The 24,682-nt window shown below is 45.5% G+C and overlaps 1 protein-coding gene across 1 annotated transcript; it reads left to right on the plus strand.

The window, feature by feature from the left end:
• Positions 1–285: 285 nt before the first annotated feature.
• ZBTB40 (zinc finger and BTB domain containing 40) lies at positions 286–24,677 on the plus strand. The gene is given in 21 exon segments (XM_085509899.1): positions 286–344; positions 346–506; positions 509–896; positions 898–968; positions 1,614–1,747; positions 5,942–6,137; positions 6,716–6,858; positions 11,216–11,296; positions 11,298–11,424; positions 13,838–13,974; positions 14,372–14,450; positions 14,453–14,566; positions 15,668–15,801; positions 16,172–16,340; positions 20,362–20,841; positions 21,823–22,029; positions 22,548–22,716; positions 23,060–23,142; positions 23,390–23,616; positions 24,287–24,345; positions 24,347–24,677. Coding segments are annotated over 21 exon segments (3,321 nt in total). The 5' UTR covers positions 286–300; the 3' UTR covers positions 24,465–24,677.
• Positions 24,678–24,682: the final 5 nt, after the last annotated feature.

Genomic DNA, 24,682 nt, shown 5'->3' on the forward strand with positions numbered 1-24,682 from the left:
CTCTGTGGTAGGAGTTGTGTCGGGGAGCATCTCTCCTGTCTGTAACTCCTGGGACTCAATATTCACTCCTAAGCAATCTCTGAAGCATTTATGTTTGAACAGTATCAGGCAAGATGCTGAATTTGGGGAATCAGAGTTAACCATAAACTACAGCATAGGAAACTGCAGCAGGTGTCACATGAAAAGTGATTTTTTGTTTCTTTTGCTAGCAGAATCCTTTGTTTTTCCTTCAGCTGGACCTTGTGAAAGCAGTGTGGGAAAGAAGACCAAAGCAAGAGAAAACCACTAGATCCAGGAGCCATGGAACTTCCCAGCTACAGCAAGCAGCTGCTGCAGCAGCTGTACACTCTGCAAAGAGCAGCAGTTCTGCAATTCCATCTTTATTGGGACTGTCCACTTCAGAGCACACAAGGTTGTCTTAGCTGCTGCCAGCATGCTTTTTAAATCTTTGTTGGACAGCACAGACCCCATTTCCATCAATGTTTCTGTGGTGACACCTGAGGAGTTTGCAAGCTCCCAATGGGGAAACACAACTTCACCAAAGTCATCTCTGTGTCAGATAGCCTGCAGATGTTTGATGTGGCTGTTAGCTGCAAAACCCTCCTGAGAGACCTCATCAGCTGTTCAACTCAGGATCAGGTAGAAGTCTCTGCCCATACAACAGAGTCATCTGGAAGCAGTACTGAAACTGATAACCTGCCCCAATCCGAAAAACCTGCTGCTGAAGGAGAAACAGATGCCCTGCACGCTTCTGGCCCTGGAGGAGCAGAGATGGAAGCAGATATTTCTCCTCCTGAGCAGGTGCAGACTGTGAATCACACCTGGCTTTGCCAGGATGTGATGCTGAGCAGCTTGGGGTCTCTCCGAGAGGATTCAGGCTCTTGTGCTGCCCAGCCTGCCTGCACAGTGTGGTCACTGTGTTGAAGTTGAGCCTGCTGAGCCCCTGAAGAAGAAAGGAAGTGGTTTAGGTGAGCCTTGACAGAATTGCAACTCAGTGATATACACCCGAGTTGCTTTACATTTATTTTATGTCACGGGGGATCTTTTCCTCTGTGTTTCATCTTTTTAATGTGCCTTGGGTTGGTAACAGCACTGATGTGTGCCCCTTTTCTGTAGGGACTTTCTTCCTTTGGCACAGTGCAATGCTATCCTTTAGCCTTTGTGGTTGTTTTGCTTTTAGCACTTTACCAGAGCTATATTGAGCAAAACTTTTCTTATCTATTCATCTTTGTATAGATGAATATCTTATCTATTGCATCTCATGTATAGTGGGATCTGTGTTAATGCAGCACATGAGGTTTGTAATTCAATCTTTATAGCAGTAAGTGAACATAGTTGCCTGCTAATGCTACTTATCTTTTAAACTCATGTTCAGCATGAGAGGGAAACAGAGGCTGCACTGGATTTAAGATAAATGTTCCATTTATAACTTGTGTTAAATAAACTGTTGGTTTTTCCTCCAGGCTGTGTGATATCTTTAGAAGGGATTTGTGAGTCACAGTTTCCATGTTACAGCCAATGTGCTGGTTACAAACTGATGCTTTTCAATCACATCCCCGCTTTCTGTGAATCCCTTCAATTAGCAAATAACTCATCTTGTTTCTCTCACACAGCAGCACAGAGCAAAAGCTGTAAACTGGATTTCTTTCTTCGATATGAAAGTGTTTTCTCAGAGGCCCTTTCTGATGCCCAAGCCGTGCTGAGAAGACTAGAAGAGTGCAGAGAAATTGATGCCTCTCAAAGGGAGGTAGGTGTGTTTATTGGATAAATAATACAAGTCTTTTCTTCCCCACCCTGCTGAGGGCTAGAATAGTTCTGTCCCTGTTCAGGAAATCTTTTCAAGGGGAAACTGGGGCTGTGGTGCTTTGTTGTTGGAAGGGAAGATTGTGCTCACCTGAACGATGCACCCAAGCAGCATCTGTGCATGTAGGTGAGGAAGTGCATGTCCTGCTCCAAAGACATCTTCCCTGTGCTAGGAGAGCTCCAGCACTCCTCCTGTTTGTGGCATTTGCTTTGGGAACTGTATCAAGATGGGAATGACTGACACATGGGATCCCAAAATAGATTTCCTGTGCCCGTGGTGAAGGCTTGCTGCAGAGCAGCTGCTCTGCTCTGTGTTGTGCAGGCTGCTCACAAGGAGCGTTGTGGATGGGGATGGATAGAGGGCATGCTGGCCTGCTGTCTCATCGTGCTTCTGGTGGCATTCAACTTGAAAAGCTGTCGTTGCAGATGAGTGATGCTCAGGTTATTGTTGGAAGGTGTTCGAGTGTAGCATTCGGTTGATGCTAAAAGGGATATTCTGGACTCTGAACAATAGCTACCAACCATCGTACAAGGCTTTAAAAGCAGGGAGGTCCTGTTCCCTGGATTAGGGGGCTGAGATCTCTAGATCTTACAAGCTTACTGGGTGGGAAGCCATCTGGGTTTGAATCACCTGGACCCTGTTGTACCAGCATAACTGCGTGAAGCCAAGACATCTTTTTGCTGAGGAAAACTGAAGCCAACGTGTTTATTAGAAAAAAGATGTGTGGCAGCAGGTAGGAGAATTCCCTCAAGTCAAGGAGTACAGATTTATTTTCTGATAAGCCTTTGAATGTTGATGGGTTGGAAATCTTTGCTCCCTTAGCAGCTGGCCCCTTTGACATTGTTGAACTTAGCCGAGGCTCTGAGAGGTGAGATGTGGGTCCTAATTCGTGGCTGTGTAGCAAGCCCAAGCCTGGCCAGACTGACAAGCACCTGTGAGCATGTTGCTCTCAGCATGCCTCCAAAGGATTATGTTTTTGTGTGTTCATTTGTCTTCCAGATTAGAAAACTGTCAGGTTTAGAGTTGTTCCAACTCTACACGTGGGCAATTGGTGCTGCAACCGGAGCAGTGCCCCAGCAAGAGTGCTGAGCCCTCACAATGCAGACAAGTGCTGCCTGTGCCAGCGTGCCCTCCTTACCCACGAGTGCAATCTGCACAGCACAGCACTCACAGCCCGGCATGCACGCTGCCTTGCTTCTGCTATGGTTAAACAGCCCTATTTACTGTTGCTTTGTAGTAACTGCAATGCTTCTTGTGTCTCCAGCACTGCAAATGCATGGCAGATGGGGTCGGTGGGCCCATCTATGCCATGTGCCCTGCCAGTTTTGCTCCCAAATGAGCTGTAGCCGTAGGAACCAAACAGGGAGAGTTCAGAGGCAGTGTGAGTATCTGACTGCAGAACAGCACCTGGGCAATTTTTCTGTAGCTATAAATAAATGCTGAATAAATGAGAAATGGATTTTCTTTAAGCCTCGCAGAAAAAAAAATCACTTCTCTGCTGCAACAAGCATGAAAAGTGTTAGCCCCAAAGGCAGTGGGGAGAGGAGGGGGATTGCAGCCCATTCTAAGTAAGGGCTTAGGAGAAAACTCTCAGCTCAGCCCATTCTGTCGCTCTCTGAGCTCCCTGCTGGGATAAGCAGCATCTGTCGGCACCGGCATGACTCTAAGCTCTGCTTCCAGCAGAGGGTGTAGCTTTTTTCCGTAAGGGCCTGGTGTTTTCTTTGGGGAAACACAGTGGTGTGTTTCAAAGTCATGCTTAAAGTGCAAGTTTAGCTGACAAGAGTGCAGCTCAGGATGTGTAAAAAGGGCTGAAATTGTGGCAGTGGAAAAAAAGTCAATGGATTTCTTTTTAAATTTCCTTTTTATTTCACTACTTATTTGCTTGAAGTCCCTCAGGCACCTTAGTGTAAGTGAAAGCTAGTTTGGAAGACAGTGAGGTGGCTGTGGGTGCAACCATGCGATGCAAAGAGCTGCCTTTTCTTCATGCTGAGCACCCTGGTGGGGAGTGTTTGCCATGCTGCAAAGCAGAGCTCCAGTCCCCTGTGCACATCCTTCTGCTCACAACTCCTTTGTGGGTGCACTGTTTCTATCAGCAAGCAGTTTTTGACAACAAAGCCCAGGCAGGCACAGCACTGGAGCTTGGAGTGTTAGTGGGGATGTTGCCAGCCTGCCTGTTGAAGCTGAGGCTGCTCCAGCTCCTCAGGTTTCAGTGGGACTTTGACTTGGATGTCATTCTTTCTGTTCCTTTGCTCACCCATCAATGGGTGCCTCGTTACCATCAGCCCCACAGAGTAAAAGGTTGTGCTTTGCTCCCCTTAGGTGTCACTGCCTTATTTCCTACTACATCCAGTGGGTGTTGGTGAAATTGTGGGTTGGTTTCTTTTGACACTGAGGTTAGTGGCTTTGCTTTTGTCAGAGTTTTCTTTAAGTTTGCTGCTGTTTTTTGCTCCCTGGGTTGAAAAATGCAGACGTACCCTTGTAAGTTGGTTTTCTATTTAGGGAGATGTGATTTTTTTTTGGGGGGGGGGAGTTGTTTTTTTGTTCTGAAGTCTCTCTGTGTAACTCGCATAAACTATTCCTATCTAATTTGGTTCTGGCCTGGATGAAACCTGCTTGGAAATGAGAACGAGTCTGAAATTGCAGTAATTTGGGGAAGCGTAGAAGAGCTTTGCTGGTGTCAAGTCTTATCTTCCTGTGCTTTCTTAGAGAAACTCAATTCAAATCATTGCACAGCTCATTTGTTCCCTCTGCTTCTGGTTTCAGATGAAGTGGGGAGTGTTGATTCTCTAGTGCAGAATAAGTGTCACTGCTTGCAGAGCATTTCCATTGCATATGGGCCCCTCCAATTATTGCTGTCCTTCATTTGCAGCTGCAGGAATTTCTGGATGCAGCATCAAAGTTTTCCTTTCGCCTCCTGCATCCTGATGAGAAGTGCCAGCTTGTGTTTTTTGCTTGTTTTAATGGTGGCAAAGCTGGCTAAACTATTCCCTTGTTCTGGTATGCTCGTGTGAGTTTTTCAAAGCAACACAAGAGGAACCAGTGCACTCTATCTGTTAAAGATCCCTCCTACCACTTGAGGTGCTTGTGTTGCTCTGGAGCTATTTAGGAGGGCTCACTCTGTAACAGTTGGGAAGGTGGGAGGGTCTGGAAGGTGAATGTCTGCTGCTGTGTACTAATGTGACTACGAAGGGTTTTGCAAATATCTCACACAGTAAAAACCTAATGGATGAGACTATAATGCATAGACGCCTTGTGACTAAGTGGAATCTGCTGTTCCAGATAATTTCGGTATTTCTCCAGCTCTTCCAGGTTCTCTGGGAATTGTTACTGCTTCAAAGTAAGTCTAAAATGCACTGTGCACTCCTTCTAAACAATGCTAAAAGGCTGTTGTTCCCACTGAGCAGTGTGTCTGAGGAAAGGTCTTCCAGAAATAAACTATAAATAGCAGAGCTGTTTCTCAAAACTCAGTTCCTCTAATGAAAACCGTGCGCCGAGGAAGGGATGTTAACTGATGCTCTGGGTAGTTGTTCTGTGCTGATTTTAATTGTAATTAAGGCCTTTTTCCTTTATAACAGAGCCCTTCATGTCCATGTCTCTCCGTTTTGCAGGAAAAATGCTGTTAGAGGGTAAGTGCTGGGGCTCCTGCAGCTCCCCCTCTGCGGATGCTCTTTGCAATAGGTCATCGCACTGTCACGCTGCCCTAATATGTGAGCATTTACACCTGCTAGAAAAAGCAAGTCCACCATCCCCCTGGTGCGGCCTCAAGCAGTTACATTCAGTCTTTTTATCATAGAAATAAAAATGACAATGACAGCAGAAAATGGCCGTTATCTCGGGAGCTGGGCTAAGCTCTCCACTTCAAAGGTACTTTTATAGCATCCCTGGAGTCTCTAATAAAGGATGCCTGCTCTGAAAGGCTGGCATCTCTGGTGGAGAGCTGGGGAGTGCATGTCTTTAGGGGCAATATTTACAGCGCTAAAGGGCTCCAGGGAAATGGGAGCAAGAGTTCCAGCTTCTTTCTTTTCCTTTTATTTCCATCACTCTGCAGGCGTGTTTGCCTCTGGTTGCCGTGTGGGGTCACAGGAGTGGATTTTGTAGTCTCTGTTACTAAACCTTTCCTGTGTTTGCCTGTTTTAGGTTGTGCTCACCTGTCTGGCAGAGGTGGGGGAACAGTCAGTGTTCACAAAGCTGTTGGGCGAAGTGAAGGATGCTCACACTCTGGATGCTCAGACCCTTGTGTCTTTATTGAAGCTGTTTCAAGAAGTGAATCCCAAGCTGAGAGCGGCCTTGCTGGAGAGGGAGCAGGGCAGTGGAGAAGTCCTACAGCAAACAGGTGTAGAGAATGGGGCACAGCTTTTGGCAAAGTGGGTGGGTAACCTTACAGGCAAAGCTTCAGAAGACTATTTGTGTCCCCCTAGCAGGCTGCGGTGCTCTCACATTTGTTCAGAGCTTGTATCCTTACTCATATGTGGGAGCCTTATTGTGTGCTGGCCAAGATCCTGGAGTGTTTCTGCTCCACAGCAGTGGGGTGCAGGCAGTGCAGGGCTCTCCCTATCGCTGCCTGCAGGGTTGGATCGATGGCTGCACAGCCAGTATGGGCTGGAGCACAGCTGAGCCTCGGGATTGAAAGCTCCTTTCTTACTCGAGTCTGACACAAAGCAGTGGCCTTGCAAACCTGGTGTTAACCTCCAGCTTGCTTTATGGCTTTGTGCTCTGTTAGATAAATGAGACGTTTTCCTTTCATTGAGTTTAAAGAGAATCGTAAAGTGGTTTTTCTCTGCTGCTTGTGCTTGGGATGAGCTTTGCTATTCACTTAGATCTTTCACAGAGTCTCACTCACTTCAGGAGCCTGTCAGTTCCTTCAGACTGACTTGTTTCTTCTCTTGTGCTTCTGAATCCTTTTCTCCCCAGAGAGCACAGAAGAGGGAGAGATGCTGACCGCTCGTTTGCTGGGATGCAAGGAGGAGCTAATCCAGAGCGTGACACAGCTGAGCCCCATCGTAGAGTTCTTGGAGGCAGCAGAAGAGGGATTCCTGACTGCCACGGATAAGCGGGTAACAAATCTGAGATAAGGGAAGCTCTGTGGGTGAGGGTTGTATGTGTGGGTATGCCAGGATCTGTCTTTCCACACGGTTTGCCCAGTGATGCTCCAGCCTCACCTGGTGATTTCTCTCTGAGCAGCATGGACTGCTTATGCTAGTTGTCTCAGGTGCAGAGACTGGGGCAAGGGAGGCAGCTGGTTTCTCATAGTCTCTTTTTGTGAGTCTGAAGAAGGCTCTGTAATTCAGTTTGCTTTCATCAGGACCATTAAAATCATGTGCTTCCTGCACACCAGTTATATCCTTGTAGGTTCACTCATCTGCTTGCCTTTAGCTGACTCTCAGGTTCTCTCCTTTTTTAACTCTGGGCAGACTTGAGTGCAGCAGTTGGTGTGGAGGACTACAGCTTTCCCACAAGCAATTGCATTATGAATGCAGATTTGCAGAAGCCGTAAAGGGAGGGAAAAAAAGAAAACATCAACCCAACATTGTGCACAACCTGCTTTCTTCTGTGTTTTGAGGGGAGCTGCCTACACCCTGCCTGCACAGCTGAAACTTGCAGGTGTCTTAGCATGCTGCGTTCAGTACACAGCTTGCAGACCTGATGTAGATGTCCTACTTTGTCACATCGGTTAGTTCCCTTGACATAGGATTATAGCAAGAGGAAAGCACTGTTGTGCTCTGTGGCATGAACGATGTCTGCTTTCTGTCTGAGTGAGCCTGACCAGAGCCACAGCAAGATGGTTGAAAACCTTTGCTTTTCTTGTAAGTGCCTTGATTTTTGTCTTGCTTCCTTGCACTCAATCCCTGATGAGGTTTCCAGCACGGGGCAGCCTGGAGTATGGCCACAGCTTATAGGAGGGTCAAAGAAGGTACTAGGGGCACCCAGGGGTGCCATAATTCTGACCCTTGGGCATAGCATCTGGTCTTCAATTGCGTGATCATAGACTCTGGCATTCACAGGGCTTCTGCCTTGTTGCAGGGGTAGTGTTATTCAGTATTTCTTCTCATGCTTTTTGGTTGCTCTCTGCTCCCACACTGTTTGCTGCAGAGCCTCCAAACCCTGCTCTGAATACAAAATCCTTCTCTATGGGTTCTCAAGCACAAACATGCTCTTGTTTTAGCTTGCAGGTTGCTGACAAATAACAGATGGATTTGCAGGGGACCTCAGTGAGACTGGGTGCATAGCTGTACACTGGGAGGTGAGGCTCAGGACAGTAAGGCAGAAATTGCCATATGTTGACTGACCTGAGGGGCAGGGATCCTTCGGTGTCGTTTTTTATTTCTTTAAGATCTCCTTTATTTGTTTATGCTGTTTTTTTTTCCCCTTTGGACAACAGGAAATGTGCATAATTAATTCAAAAGTTGACTTGATGAAACAGCAGGACTGTGGCATATCTCAGCTGTGGTACTGGGGAAGGGAACATGGAGTCATCAGCCACCTCTGTAGGTTTCATCTTACTGAACAACATAAGAGCTCTGGGCTGGCAGAGATAGGATCAAGCACTCCCATGTTTCAGGGCTGCTCAGTGCAGCCCTGAACCTGGAGCAGCACAGTAGCTGGTGATAACATCTATCCTTTCTTTCTGCACATGAGCAAGAGCAACTTGCTAGGGCTTATTAATGGCAATGCAAACAAAGATACTTTGCCATTGTAAGAGCAATCCTAACTGGGCGTACTGAGGAATGCAGAGAACTGCCTGCAAACACACTTGGGGGCTGTTTCTTACTGTCCCACTCAAATGTGGTCAAAAAGAATCTCAATTTCACAGCCAGGGCCGTCTGTTCTGGTCCTGCTGGAATGCAGCACAGAAACTTGTCTGGGAATGGCAACAGGTTGTAGTCTGAACTCTTCATAAAGATGCTGTTCTTGCATCCCTCTTGTCTTCTCTGAAAAGATGACTTCAAAATGAGTGATCAGGGGTCATCTCAGTGTGAATTAAATGGGAGAATATGCCAGCAGATTCACTAACGGATTTTTTTTCCTATGAAAGCACAGATTTCTCAAAATGAGAGAAACTAATTAATGAGTTCAGGTACTCATAAGAGCTCAGGAGGAGCTGTTGGATTTCTTTCTTTCATGTTAAAGGTACGAGAACTGTCTGAAGTTTGTTTCCTCAACAAAAGAGGAGAATTTGTACAAGAAGTTGCAGACCTGATGGAATAAATAACTTGAAGAGTATTAGACCAAGTGGAGAAGCTGCAGGATGGCTGCAATGGCCTACAGACGAAGGAGTTTGCTTCAGAGGTCTGAAAATGTCTGTAAGAAAGGGGCCTTGCAGTTCATCAGGCTGCTGGACGTCGCAGTATATGTTGAGTCAAGAAGAGAACAATTGTTCGATCAAGTGGAAAAAAAGAAGATAGAGAGAGGAGATGACCCACAATCTTGTGTCTGAACTGAGGGACGAATGCAGGAGAGCTCTAATAAAGATATGGGAATGGAAATTTCCTGCAGCTGAACTGAAACCACAACTCACAAGGCATAAGGGCAACCAGCTAATCATCCAGCAGGCTGGAGAAGCTAACCCGTGCCTCACATGGCTGTGAGAGTAGTGGCAAGGTTTATGACTGGGTTTTCCAAGCTAGGAGTAGCCCCTACAATTGGTGACCAGGACATACATGTAGGAAGAGGGAAGCAGTGATCCAGGCAGCCAGATCTATGGCTGCACAGGAATATGCGCTGGGACAGGCTGGAAGGCTTGTGTAATTGAAGCACTGCATGTAATCAAAGAAATGGAATAAAATGCAGCAAGGGTGTTGGAGTAAATTGTTTCTGCCTGACCTGGAATCTTTATTTGATGAGATAAAAATGGGGTTTTCTGCCTCAATCTAGACTTGAGCAAAGCGTTTGAATTTCATGCGGGGAAATTGTTAAAGCAAAGGAAATCTTGATATTAAAAAGAGGATATAGCTTATTGGGAGATAACTACAGGTTGTGCTGAAGGCAGGATTGACATGTTGAAGCAAGGTTACCAGCAGGTTTCTTGGTACTCGATTAATGTTATCACTAATGCAGTTGACACAAAGAACATCAAAATGTGGTAGGAAGACTTGGTGATGAGCAAAGCCACGAGCTTTCTTCTATGTGGGGGAGGATCTGCAAGTGGGAGAAGGATAACATGGCTGGAGAGATGAGCAGTGAGAACAGAATGTGATGGAAGGGTGCAAATTCAGGTGTGGTAACAAGAACTAAGACTAAAACCTGGTCTGAAATACTGCATTCAGTTCTTGTCTTCTTCCAGAAAAGATGAATTTGTATTGAAGTTGTTAAGATCGAGGGAGTGGAGAAGCTATTTTACGAGAGAAGTTGCCTTATTTAGACAAGTGAAATGAAGACTGAGAGGGAATATGATCCTGCTTTTATAAAGAAATTGGAGAGAAGAATAGGGTAAACAGAGTTTAGAAGATCTTTTTAAGCTAAAAGATAATGTTGGCAGATGAACAAGTGGGTATACACTGGCCATGAATAAATTTAAGCTGAAAATTAGAGGAGTCGTCTGGGGAATGAGATTGTGAACGAGCTTTCCAACCTGAGGAAAGGGAGCAAAAATATAACTTGTTTTAGGACAGATATTACTAATTTTATTAACGGGGCTGTGGACCTACCAAGTTTCTGCCTGTGTGTGTACACTTCTATGATCCCCTCCCATTCCCCATAAACTGTCTGTCTTTTCCCCATAAAGACTGGTTGTGCTGGGGAGCTGCTACTACAGCATACTCCAACTACAGTGATTATATCTCACAGATGAGGTGTCTCACATGGACTTGTCATACAAATAATCATTCAATTAATAGTGTGTTTATTTAACGAGTCTCCTTTTTTTTTTGTCTGCTTGTCTTCAACTGACAAGCAGAAAAAACGAGGGGAAACGAGGGAAAAGAGACTGCCAATTTAGAAAGTCTTTGCTAAAAATATTCAATGAAGAATTGTTTTGAACCTTGTCTTTGAGTGTTTTTTTTTTTTCTTGGTTCCTTTGAGGAAATGTTTTCTGTTCATCAGACATTTCCAAGATGTAGACTTGGTGTAAGAACCCACTGGGGTAGTTTTCAAGGTGCCAAGTCACAGAATCATCTAGGGTTGGAAAAGACATTCAAGTCTAACCATCCAAATGACCCACTGAGCCTCACCACTAAACTGTGTCTCCTGGTACCACATCCACACATCTCTTAATTAATCCCAGGGTTGGGACATCTGCCACTTCCTTGGGCAGCCCCTTCCAATGCTTTATCACCTCCATAAAGAAATGCTTCCTGATAACCAATCTAAACAGTGGATATGGATTTGTTGCACTGTGATGCTGTCCCTGTTTCTTTAGCGTTATTTAGATCTGAGAATTTGAAGGAAGTGATAAAAGTTTCTTCTTTGTTGCAGGTAGTTTTGAATTGCTGTGAGGGCAAATCCCAGAGGGAAGCCATGGACAATCTGTTCAAGAAGGTGGAAGAGGAGAAAACTCTTCCTTTCAGCTGAAAGTTTGGTCAAGCTTTTGAGGGCTGTGAAGGCATCATTCCCCGGTCTCCATCTTTTCCTTTACAACGTGGAGGTAAAAGCAAGCATCTCTGATAGCAAAAGAAAAAATGATGGCTACATTAAATTCACATGTATGGGGGCTTAGTGAAGGGAATTTCTGGGAAGCCTGGATAGTTTTTTGTACCTCAATGTGCTTTTGTAATCCTGATTTCACATCAGGGGAATAGGATGCCCATTTTATGCAAACAAAACAGATCTGGGACCACTGGTTTGAGAGGGCTAGGCTAGAAAACAGCCCAATGCATTGCAATGGAAGTTGCATCGGGGGAGATTCAAGTTGGATTTTAGGAAAAAATAGGTGAAATTTATTCTCAGGAAGAGTGATGAGGTATTGGAACGGGCTGCCCAGGGAGGTGGTGAAATCACCATCCCTGGAGGTGTTCAAGAACTTTGGAGATTTGGCATGAGGGATGTGGTTAGTGAGCATGATGGGTGTGGATTGGGGTGGGACTGGATAACCTTAGTGGTCTTTTCCAACCTTAATGATTCTATTATGGTCATTAATTTGTAATCTTCTGCGTGTCCCACATTCAGTGGCCCCATTAGACATCCTTATCTTGGAGTGCTGGTCCCCTTGTTGCTGGTGTGGGGTTGGTTTTTATTGCTTGCCTGTGGTGCTGCCAGGACTTGGAGTCCTCATCTTTCTGCTTGTGGAACAGCTTTCCAAGTCTGAGTGGGTTTAGGCACAGATCTGAGCAATTCAGATAGACTAGCAAATTTCACTGGCTCGAAAGTTACTAAAAAATTAAAAACTAAATTAATATGCAGTGAAATGTAAATTATTCTTTAATAGAAAGCAAAACTGCACTCATATTGCTGATAACTTCCTCTGTAGCAAACATTCCCGACAGGCAATTTGCTTTGTCATTTGTTAAGCACGATTGCTTTCTTGAAACACCAGACTCCCAACATGCTTAATTATCTAGTGGTAATACCCATTCCAAGGAGGAGCATTCCTTAATTACATAGAGTTGAATCTCCTCAAATTGCAGCTTGAACAAACAGTAGCACAAATATTTCTTATCATGAAAATGAAGAGGGAGGGAATGATATAAGCCGCCAACGGCCGCCTTTGCTGTCCTGTGCTGTGGTGCTAACAGACTTACATGGAGTTCACAGCAGAGCTGAGTGCGTTTGCAGCAGCTTGAATCTGTGTAATAAAATCAGCAACATTTCGATAGGAGAAGGGGAGAAATATAAAATATGGGATCATTTGAGTTGGAATGAACCATTAAAGGCCATCAGGTCCAACCCCCTGCAAAGAATAGGGATACTTGTGGCTCCATCAGTGCTCAGAGCCCCTCCAGCCTGACCTGAACATCTCTGGAGCTGGGGTACCCACTGCCTCTCTTTTTATTTGTTATCTGTGCCCTGATCCATTGAGAGTGCATGCCAGTCAAACCTTACAGAGCTAAATGAGATTCTCTTAACTTCACCAAGGAGCAACTACGCTGCCTCCAGAAAGTCTTTGTCTGGGGAGTTTTTCATCTAAGCTCAAAATCATCCATTGATTATTCCACAGATTGCCATTGCTCCCTTCACCACCTGGGAGAGCTTTATCTTCTTACTTTGCACTGTATGTATTCTGGGTCCCAAAGACTATTTTTTTTTTTTTTTTCCACCTACTTGTATCTATTGTGTGTAATTGAACTTTCTGTTTGCTGAACCAAAGTGATTAAAAAAATCCTAAGCATGCAAATAATCATAGATTATTTTGGATACATAGCATACTGTCCCAAATCTTTTCATTATCCTGGGTAAAGTCTATCCCTCTTCCTTGAATTAGTCCATTGCGTTCTGCTGCTGTGATGTCTACTGAGTAACAGCACAATCCTGAAGTTACTATGTCTCTTACTAATCTGGAATTAGATATATTAGGCTAAAGTTGTATTTTTTTTTGTGTGCATAATAGAGATAAGAGGGTGTTAACTGCTATTTTGCAATTGCAAGTCTGGTTTGTGTTCCCTTAACATTTTCAACCAACGACGACTCAGCCCACTCAGTTCTTGATTATGTTGGACCATATGGGTGTTTGCAAAATGTTGCTGTGTTTAATAGTTGCACACTGCTGAGACAGAGTGTGCTGCAGAGCTCCTTCGCGGTGGAGTGGATCTAAGACTAAAGTAAAAAATGCTTTCAATGAAACTGAAGTTAAGAGTTAGTGGGAACTTCTTGCTACCAGGGCATCAGAATAGACTGAAAAACATCTTGAGGTGTTGTCTAGACGTATAAAACCACACATTTACCCACTCTACGTGGCTGCAAACCAAGGGTCTTGAGAGTAAGTGGTTGGCAGCCCATGGCAATTGTCTTAGAACTAGATGATCTCTGAAATCCCTTCCATCCCAAATCATCTATGACAAGGGAGATCTGACTACCTTGATATTTTCAAGCCCCCTGTAGCTCTTGAAGCCCTTTGAGAAGGTGCTGCAGTTGAGCTGTTCTTATTCCTTCACTTGCATTCAGCCAAATGGAGTTTGGAGGATTATGGAGCCCAACTGCTGAGACGATACCAAGAAAGGTTAGTAGAGCACCTCACAGACACCCAGACACTGCTGTGTGGGATTTCTGCTGCACAGAGCCTAGCTCCTGCTGACACAGAGGTAAGCAGTCTCCTATCTGCGTGTTAAAGCTGATACTGGGAGCAAGGTGTCACAAGGACTTGATTTACTGGTTGTCGTGGCTTGGTTTTGGAACAGTCCTCCATCAGGATTCAATTTAAAGATTCCTCCTGAGCATCAGATAATGGGAACAAAGCAGTTGTGTGCATGAAGGTGAAGATGGGCAAGGAAGAATGGCTGATCTAGGGACTGAGGAGAGATGAAGCAAGGAAGTGTCCAATGCATTTCAGCAAAAGGTTGGGCATGGGTTTTATTGTGAGCCAGGTCTCAAGCAGGGCAGGAGTAAGGGAAGGCTGGGGCAAACCATGGCCTTGGCTAGGGCCATCCTGGGCAGATGGATGAAGTCACTCATTAGCACCTCACTGACGATCTTTTGAAGGCAATTGAACAGATTGTGAAGTGCGAGACCGGCTCAGGTGGCTTCGTCTCACTCGTGTCTGCAGCGCTGGAGGAGCAATCTCTGTTTCTGTGGTCTGGCAGCTGCTGTTGGCTGTGCAAGAGCCCGAGCTGCCACTGAACGTGCTGATGGAGGAGATCCAGAAAGAACCGGGCGCAGAGCTTTTTTTCCAAGCAGGTAATAGCCTCAGTCTCCTGCACTTTTCCCACTGCTGGCAGAATGGACTTTATAACTCCTTCCTCACCCATGCTGCAAGTTTCACAGACCCTTTCATACTCCTTCCTTTGGTGTCTGGAAATACTTTTTTTTTTTTCCATTGAATCTCAAAACCTTGTGTCTTTTTTGAAGCAGCCCATTGGTTATACTCTGGAAAAACACTTTCATCCACAAATGCCACTACTTTGTTTGTGGCTCTGTGTGTTACGAAGGCCATAAGGTTTTGCTGTGAGCAAACCTTTTGAGGTTTGCTTTGGCTGCCATTGTGTGCTAAGAAGCAGCTGAAGGCCTGTCAGACTGAAAACATGGGTTAAACTGTAGGTCTGTGAGCAGCCTCTCCCCTGTCCTCCCCAGAGCCCTGGCCTCTGGCTTTGAGTTTCCCTGCCAGCTGTGGGAATCTGTCATTGCATTTCCCTACTTGAAAACATAACCTGTGCCCCCCCCCTCCCTGCACAGTTGCTGAAATCTCATGAAAATTAATGAGTTTGGGGTGGATGGGAGGGAGGCTGTGCATCTGTCCATACATGAAGCTGAGATTCACTTGCCTGTGGTCAGATGTTTGTAGGATAGATATCTACATCTGAACTCCATTGCCTCTGTGCTCAGTACAGAGAAATCAGCACTTTTGGTGCATGATACATGTGACTCCTTTTCATGTGATATCCTTGGATGAAGCATCACTCTGCAAAATGTCAAGAAGGGATATCTTGAATTAGGGGGAGAGAAGAAATCCTGTGTGTTGGGACACTTGTGCCCACCTTTTGAGGTTGTTAGCATCTCATTCAATAATAATGTGCTTTGGAAAACCTGATCTTCTCACCCAGTGTTGTACAAACAATGAGAAGTGAGGTCTGCCAGGTTGCTGTGTTTTAGGCTGGATCTCTGTGAGGCAATGAATGTAACCAGAGTTTGCCTGGAGCTGCTCCTTGTTTCCTGCTCCATAAAGGAAGGACTCTTGCTGTTCACAGATCACCTTTAGCTATGTAAAGCTACGTTTTGGTTCTCCTTGTTTATCGAGTTTTTCATATTGGGTTTTTAAATACTTCTTATTTTCCTCTTCAGTTGCCACCAGTGAAAGCTCAGCCATTGAGATCATCCTACAGCACAGCGAGCTCATCTCAGAGGCCATTAGGCAGAGAGCAAACCTGGAGGCCTTGGCTCCAGGGGAAGCAGGACTCAAAGAAGCAGTGAAAGAGGTATGAAGGGGTGACGCAGTGCATACCCCCCATAAGGAGCCAGCATAGTTTGCATTTTAGAGAATGTTATGCATGAGGGGCAGATTTACAGGTTAGGTAAACTCAGTGCTGTAAGGCATTGAGAATCTCTCTTGATGGAAGTGGTTTTAAGTAAACTAATACCAAATCAGAAAGTCTGAGTATTGATTTCTTGTAACTTGTTTTAATCCAGAAATTCTCGCTGCTCATACTCATACATCAGTGGAAGGGTGAAGACTTGTTTGGAAAGATGAAGCTGAAAAAGGGAAACTGTCCTCATTCCCAGACCATCCTGACCCTTTACAGCCCAAATTTTCTGTCTCATGGTATTTTCTTCTTTTTACTTCTCCAGCTGCTGAGTATTTCTGCTCAAAAGGAAAGCTCAGAGGCCTCCTTGAAAGCAGCTTTGAGTACAGCACAAGAGAAGTCTGTCCCAGCCATCAAGATCTGTCAGCTGCTGTGCAGTGTCCATGAGTCTTTCTCAGACTTGCAGCTGGTGATGCAGGATCTAGGGCATGTGGGTAAGGAATGCACAGACTTTCATCCTTCTGTGGTTGGTTACGTATAGCACTGTGAGTTTGGGGGAGTTTGATTGGTAGCAGACAGCAGCATCCTGGTGCTATAATGTGCTGACTTGCTGTATGTGCACATACTTCACAGGCTGATTGTGAAAAGCTCACATCCAAGTGCACTTGTCTCCTGAAAGAATGACAGTGATGTCGTGCTTTGTAGTCCCAGACTATTCCCTGAGTTAATTGTCTCATTGTGTCTTAATTTGGTTTTGCTATATGTACATTTTCCAGAGCAAATGATCCCACAGGAGAGTCCCACAGCAGTAGGTGAGTGTTATGTACTGTAGCAGTTTGACAAAGGTATGAGTGGAGCATATGCAGATAGCAATTTCCTGAACTTCAGAAACAAATGCATATCAATAACAGTGTATGAGACCCTGCCCTGAGCTATGGAATTATTTCCAGCTGAGCTGAACTGTGTCTCTGCATCAGTCATTTGAAGGAAAAATGCTTAACAGGATTCAGTGCTTTAATGAAAAAGATAACAGAGAGACAGAAAGGCAACTGCAGGTTTGCATTCTGTTGAAAAGGATGCAAATGTGGCTTGCTTCTTCTGTCTTCTCACATATGTTTTTATGTCACTGCATTTCCCAGTGCATCCAAGTACAGATGTTTTGGGCTGCACAGTCCGATGGGATGTACTCAGTGTGTTTTTTATCTGAGCGTGGATGCTGATTCAGCTCAGTCCATCCCCATTTACTTGTGGTGCCAGAGCTGCTTAGCATAGACACGGCATGGAAATACTCACAGATTACTGGCTAGTTAGAATAAGCAACCTGTTATTAAGCACCTTGCCTTTTTATAGGGAAAGTTGGTTTGAAAATTTGGGTCGGGACCATAACTGGTCTTTATGGATAAACGCCAGCCTACTGGCTTTGACTCTTGCCATCATTTCATGTTTGTCAGTGATGGGCAAAGCAAATGTTCCTTGTATGCCCGGAGTGGCCATTCATCAGCCTGCCTCTGTTCCTGAGCAATAGGGAAAAGTTGTTAGGGTGGTAGATGGGATTGGATGCATGCATAGAAGGAATCAAGGACTAGGTTACTGCTTATAGAACTTTCTTAGCATAAATGGTCTCCCTGAGAAATGTCCTGTACTGTAGATCCAGTATTTATGCCCAGTTCAAACCTAGTTTTTCCCCTCTGTAAGAACTGCTGCCAATCTGGCTGCCATTTTTGCCCAGTCATGGCTCTGATGAGGATTTCCAGATAAAAGGTGATTCCTTCTCATCTGCCATTCCTTCTCTGTCCCCTGCTGAAGCTCCAGTCACTTCTTTCACTTGTCTTAACCCTAACTGGCTGTGGGATGTGCCAGGACTGATGCCCTGGTGGCTCTAGAAGATAAGCCAACAGAAAACACGCATGTCTTTGAAGATGCAGTCCACCTTAGCTGCTGGACACCTTGCAGTGCTTACCAGTGAGGGACCTGGGGAGTCAGCTAAATTGCTCTGGCAGATGCCTGCTTCCCTGGCACCAATATCAAAGAGAATAGACTGCTGTTACAGTCTTTTCAGGGCTTCAAGCCAAGGAGAGGCTGAGACATAAGCAAACAAGAAACAACATCAAATACAAAAGTACTGGGAAAATGGTATCTCCTTGGCAAAAAAATGTATTTTGTATGAATCGATTGGAGGAGCATTGCTGGTCACCAGTCCCTTTTTGGCATCTGCTGATCTTTGCACTGATGTTCCATATCTTATTTTTAAGACCGATTTCCTCAGCTCTGATATCACAGCTTAACAGCCCTGAGTGTTGCAGGTGGCGTTGTGGATCAGTAGCCATGTGGCTCTCAGCGTGAAATGTGAATGTGACTGAGGGTCTCGTGTTTCAGGAATGTGAGCTTCTACTTAAAACGCAGAAAATCTTATGTTTCTGAAGAGCATATGTGCCCCAAAGAGATGCACACGGTTTGCATTTCCATTGGTAAGCTATAGTTTTTTACATCTTCACCAAAAAAAGGAAGAAGAGATATCTCTGATACCTAATGTAGGTGAGCTGAGCGACTTGGAAAGCAACAGGACTTCCTGTGGAGGAATCTGCATCCATCCTCAACCTCATTCAACATCATCAGAATAACAAGTTGGTTTCTCTGATGGAGGTATGTTATGAAGTCTATTTGTTTTTCCTCACTTCTGTGGCTTGAAGCACTCTTAATGCTTCAGCTGATGCTTGCAAAGACAAGATTTAGCTGTTGCAGCTATCACTTCACTACTGAGCTGCTTTCCAGGACTTTTTAGAGTCATTTCTTAGGAGATCTTATTTGTCAAGGTATGCCTAATGTTCAGATTTCAGAAATGTCAAGAACTGCGGATAATTGGGTTTTCTTATGCATAATCTTGAGTTTAAAAAACACAGTTGAGACACAGAAGCTGAAACAGCTCCTGAAATCAGAGAATCTGCAAGCAAAACTCATTCTCTCCTGTAAAAGTTTTGCTTGTGTCCCCATGCTTGTCAGCAACCATTCTAATGACCATCAGGTGCTCACATAGAGGGCCACTCCTTGATGTTTTTCACCATGAAGGTGAGCTCTCCCTGCCCTTATAACAGTCTTCGGCTGTTGTGTAGGCTGAAGGCTTGCCTGTAACTATCCTAGAGCCATATTCCAGCACACTGTATCTTCATTAGTTCTTGAAGTACTCTGGACTGTCCATCCCTGTGATCCTGAGCAACACTATCACAGGCTTAAGAGACAAGCACCATAAGCTTGGCCCAATGGAGTCTATGGCAGACTTGCTCACTTCAGTCTCATTCAGATTATGCTTCTGCTGTTGTGGCACTTCCAGGCATATCCAGTTCTGGCTTCTTTAGCATGCGTATCTTCATCCACATTCATCCATTTCTGATGTTCAACATTTCAAGACTCTTGTTTACTTAAATAAAAAAAAACTGTCAGTGTTGGTTATAGGGATGAAGGAAGAGACCTTAGGGGTGAAGAGTGTATTGCTGTCCTGACAGAGGAGGACAAACTACACAACAGTCTTACAGTCTGTTTTATTCCCTTGGCATATTCAGGGGCTGATGGGTCACCACTTGACATCTTAACATTTCTGAGTCAGGAATATGTCAACTGGTTTCTGGTTGGTTGGAAGTTTCGGCTTGTATCACTGTGCAGGGAGAAAACTTTGCCAAGCTCTTCCCATAATGAGGAGGGTAGAAATGAAGTTTTGCAAATACGGGCTGAATTTCCTGTGTGTTGGCAAAATAAATCTGCAGTGGTTTCCATGACCACAGAATCGCATGGTTCTCATTATAACAAAGGAGCCAAATATATCTGTTTTGTATTTTGATTTCTTCCATATGTATATTCCATGTGGGTCTCTTCTGTAGATTGAGAACCTTGTGCATTTTGAGATGATGGCATTACAGGGATTCAGAAAAACATCAGATTTTGAAAGAAATGAATGTAATGAGTGATTTAAAATACCCCAGGGCCCTAACCAGAAGACTTGAAAGGGTTGTCACAAGACTGTGTGTTTTCTTTAAAAGAGTCTGTGTTTGGAAAGTATTCCTGATAATTTCTTGTGATTTTAGTGGCTAGATATCCACTGCAATGGCTGACCTGTGGCATAACGTCATACCCGAGGCTCAGATCTACAACCATTTCAGCATGAGGCCAACATAACGTGTCTGAGCTGGTGACAGACCCTTAGAAACAACAGCTATTTCTCTTCTTGCCAGGGGAAGAAGAATGAGCTCCTTGAAAAATCTGCCTGTTGCTCTGACATCTAATTGAACCCCTGGCACACGTGGGTACCATACTCCATACTTTGTACCATGATTTACCATGACCACTTTTGGGCAGGGCTGTGTGACACTGTAGTGTTGGTCAGATGTCCGCTGAGCATCTCTTGCATGCACATTCTTGCCACATGGGGGTGACTTGTTACTTAGGAGCATTGAGGAGATGGAAGGCCAGGGATCTGGTACTCAGGTCTGGTCACCTCTCAAGCAGGAGTTGCTTTTTACACAGGGTTCTTGACTGAGGGAAGTGGAGAGAAACCTGGAATCAGGAAGTGGAAGTTGAACAGTGAATCCTAAATGGAAGCTCTGGACAAAGAAGAGGACAAGGCAGGAAGTGCTGCAATCAAGGAACTGAAGGAACTGCAAAAGAAAGCGTCTTCCAAGAAGAATTTCATCTACAAAGCCTGTGAGAAAAGCTTCCACTTCTACTGCTGCCTGAATGTGCACGTGAAACGTTGTTGGGTGGCCAGAGGGAAGCAAATCCAGTGTAAGAAATGCACTGAAGTCATATCAGTACAGATGGAGCTGCATCAGCTGGAGGTCTATGGGGTGGTGGGGATGGCCAAGAAGAAGTGGTGTCTTCTTGTGATGTGTGACATATGTGGCTGAGAGTTTGCTCATGCTTCAGGTAGGGTTGGTGATAGCAGGGGGGAAAGGGGTGTTTGTTCTTGGGCCCTGTGCACACACTGGGGAAACCTGGACGACATAATAAAATGATAATCTGTAATCTTCTCCTCCCTGCAGCTCTGTGAGTGCCACGTGTGGGAAATGCAGCTCAGCTTGTTTCTCCTGCCCCACTGAGCACAACTGCTTTCTGATTAGTTCTTCCCTAATTGGTTTTCCACATGGCTCATCAAGGAAAAGTGGGGCTACTGGTAAATTTAAAAGCCTCCAAAAATAATTGAGCTGTTCCAGTTCTGTGGCTGGCTTAGCAGGGCCAGCGAGAGGTGTGGAAGCTCCCTGCCCTCCCCATGCCCAGCTCTATGTGCTCTATGTCTGTGGGGATGGGGACCTCTGTGCTGAGTGAAACAAGCAGGAGTTGCTTCTGTCAGGGCTGTGGGAGCTGGCACTGGGTTGCCCTTCTGTTAATGGGATCTTCCTCTTTCTCTGCCTGTTTTTCTGCTGGGTAACTCTGCTCTGTCCCTTCACATCTAAAGTCCTGTAATGTGGCTGCCTCCCTCTGGACCACCTGCCTTCTCCCATCCCTCCTGGCTGAATTTCCTATAATGTTTCACATCAACTCCTACGCTCAGCCCCTTCCACAGGCAGGGCTTAGCCATGCCATTTTCAGCTCATGACTGCAGAGGATGTGTCACTGTGTTTGTAATTAATATGCTCAAGCATTACAATGTTGCGTGAGTGTCAGGCAGTTGGGCAATTAGTTTTGAATGTGAGACACGCCAACGTATAATACCTCCAGACACTCAAGGTCTCTGCTAATTGAATACTCTGTGTGCAGGTGTGATTTCCTCTAAGACCTTTTCAACTTAGTGTTGAATTGATCTTACTGCCCCAGGAAAGCCTGTGTAGTCTGTAGTCTTGCAGAATCATAGAGTGGCTTGGGTTGGAAGGGACCTTAAAGCCCATCCTGTGGGCTGGTTGTCCCCCAGCAGATCAGGTTGCCTTGATCACCTCCAGGGATGGGGCACCTGGACAGCAGTGCCAGGTCCTCACTGCTCTCTTCAGTGAATTTTTCTCTTAGAAGCTGACCTAAACCCCTGTTTTAGCTTAAAGCTGTTTCCCCTTACCCTGTTCCTGCATCCTGAATCCTGTATTCTTTATCCCTGTCCCAACTGCTTCAAAGTCTTCAGTGCCCCATCCCTCCTGAAGCGCCACGTGGTGACCCATGTCGGAGGAAAGCCCTTCAGCAGTGACATCTGCAACAAAGCTTAACCAGGTGAGCTGGGGCAGTAAGGATTTAGTCCAGAGTGCTGTTGCCTTTCCTGGCCATGTGCACTGAGTGTCATCAGAAGAGTTGAAAAATCACACATAGGAGGCAGAAACTATAGGGAAGGTGGAGACAGATGGGCCGTGATTGCAGAGGACTGTGTACTTGCCTGTGCAGACCCTCAGGAGTCTGTTTCACCTACATTTCTAGCTGCCAAGAACTATAGGAATAAAAATACTCATATGGTGAATGGCATGCTTCAGTGGGAGTGTGCGTGGGAGCACATTCCTACAAGGCATTTGTAAGGAGACCTGCAATGAGTGAAATGGGGACGAGGAATTCTGCAGTGTTCAGCTCTTCAGGGGGTAATGGAGAAGTGTGGTGTTGGCCATTGTCCTGTGGGAAGGTGTGTGGATCTGGCTGGTGTTTTGTATCTGCTGAGCATAGCCCTGCTTTTACTATTTCTTTCCATGCACAGCTTCTTGCTGTCATAATACTCATGGAGCAGCTTTGGGTTGTAACCACAGTTTGGTCCTTATCATTGCAGCACTTGTCAGGGTTATGGTATCACAACCGGACCCATCACCCTGGTGTCTTTGCAGCTCAGAATCACCGCTCCTCCAAGTTCTCCTTGTAGTGCAGCTCCTGTGACAAAACCTCCAGCACTGCTGCTCACCGTCAAAGCAGAGCACTCAGGTAACAGCCCATTTCTTAGCCAGCAACAGCATGTGCTGACTGCTGGCAGAGATGTAGCACTAACTCTTACATGACAAGTTTGTTCATTCTGTTTACTTGCAAATCACAGTAAATTCTTTGTATCCCATAGCAGGAGGTAAGTCTCATCTCAGCAGCTTGCAGCTCAGTTGCTCTTGGCTTCTTCTTCTCCCACCCTGTCTCCAAAGGTGCTCCCTTTGTCTGTATGCAGATGTGGTGTTGCTGAAATGTTAACAAAAAAACCCTAATCTGGAAGCACTGGATTGGATCTTCTCTTGTTGAAGACCTTTGGTGCACACTTTTCTCTTCATGATCTTGTTTGCAGATTGTTCCATGACTGTGAGATGTGCAAGGAGCAGTTTCCCACACTGGCGCTCCTGCAGGTCCATGTGAAGTGCTGGCACTCAGGTGTGTTACCTCTGCTGTTGCTCACATTTCTTGTGGCTCAGTGGCAGCCTGTAATACTGTACTGTATAGAAATGAGAGCTAAGTACCAGTTAAGAGACATCAGCATGGGGGAAACAAGGAACTGAACCCATGCAGTGAGTCCCCAGTGGGTTTCATCCCTGCACATCTTGGTCATTTGCAGCTCCCCATGCCCTCGGGCTGGCACTGGCCATTGCACCTTAGGCTCAGAAGGGCACATCTTCCCCAGGGTCACAGCCATTTCACTGCTTGTACTGCTCAGCCTCCTTCCTCTTCCCAGGGGCCCTGCAGCACCATGTCACCACTGAGCACTTCAAGCAGGCAGAGTGCACCTTCACCTGTGGGCTCTGCATGGAGCTCTTCACCTCCCAGGGTGAGCTGGAGGGGCACTGCAACACCGAGCATCCCAACGTGGTCTTCACAGAGGCCCAAGCCGCCACAGCCCATATTGTACAGGTAGAGACCGCTCTGTCTTGCAGCCCTCCCCTTTCAACCCTCTTTTTCTTTCCCATATACACTTTGTGGTAGCTGTCACCTCTTTCTGCACTCTTGATTAGAGGCATCCAGGACATAAGCCCTTAAGCCCAGAGTGCTCTAAGGTTGGCGTGCTCTGTGCTAGTGCAAGGCTGGCTTGCAAGAGGGCTTAAGGAAGATGTTGCAACACTTGCAGTCTGAATCGGGTAGGGCAAACACCACAGCCCACCTGGATTCCACCACCATCATTCATTCCTTCCTCTCCATGCTTTCTTTCTTGCAGACTGCAACTCCCATTAACAAACATAATATTTCAGCCATCAGTGGGGATTAGCTCATTGCATGAAGGAGCCCAGTGTGTGGGATTCCCTGTGCTGCCATTCCTCTAGTGTGTAATCATAGTATCTTTATTGTCTATGACTGCTTATGGAGCTAAATCATAGCAATTTTGTGGAGGTAAATATTTAAATGGTTCTTCTATTTTCTCTTTTTGCATCACAGTTATTTGGAGCTTGGAGTTTACCATTAGCCTCAAGCCTATTGTAATTGCAGTCCTCTGGTGTGAAGCTGAATGTTACTACAGGAGCTGGGCATAGCAAAGTGACCACAAGGAAAGCAGTGCAGTGTCTGACTCAGTTCATCTTGCACACAGGTGATTCAGACGTCAGAGCAAGGAGCAGCAGAACACATCATCTCTTTTGATGAGGCCCAGCTCCCAAGTCTTTGTGACGTTGCCTGAATCCCAAGTGAGCCAAGCTGGCTCAGAGCTGGTGTCTATGGAGGATTTGTTTGATGACAAAGTAGCTCTGATTTGTGAAGAAACACAGTGATAGTGAGCAGTGGGTTCCTGGTGTGTGGCATCTGGTGTACACTGGACTGGTTCCAAAGCCTCACTTAGGTATGCTGCCCTCACAAGGGACCCTATATATATATATAGGGTATACAACCTGCTTTGTAGAATGCATTCAGCTACCTGCTGTAAAGCTTCTTTGGTGCTGGGAGGATGCAGCGCATTCATTGCAGCACGCTGGCCCCTTTAAGACTAAAA

The sequence above is a fragment of the Coturnix japonica genome, chromosome 9 (genome assembly GCF_054131305.1).
Source record: "Coturnix japonica strain WE chromosome 9, WE-NBRP24, whole genome shotgun sequence".
In the NCBI taxonomy this organism is placed as follows: Eukaryota; Metazoa; Chordata; class Aves; order Galliformes; family Phasianidae; genus Coturnix; species Coturnix japonica.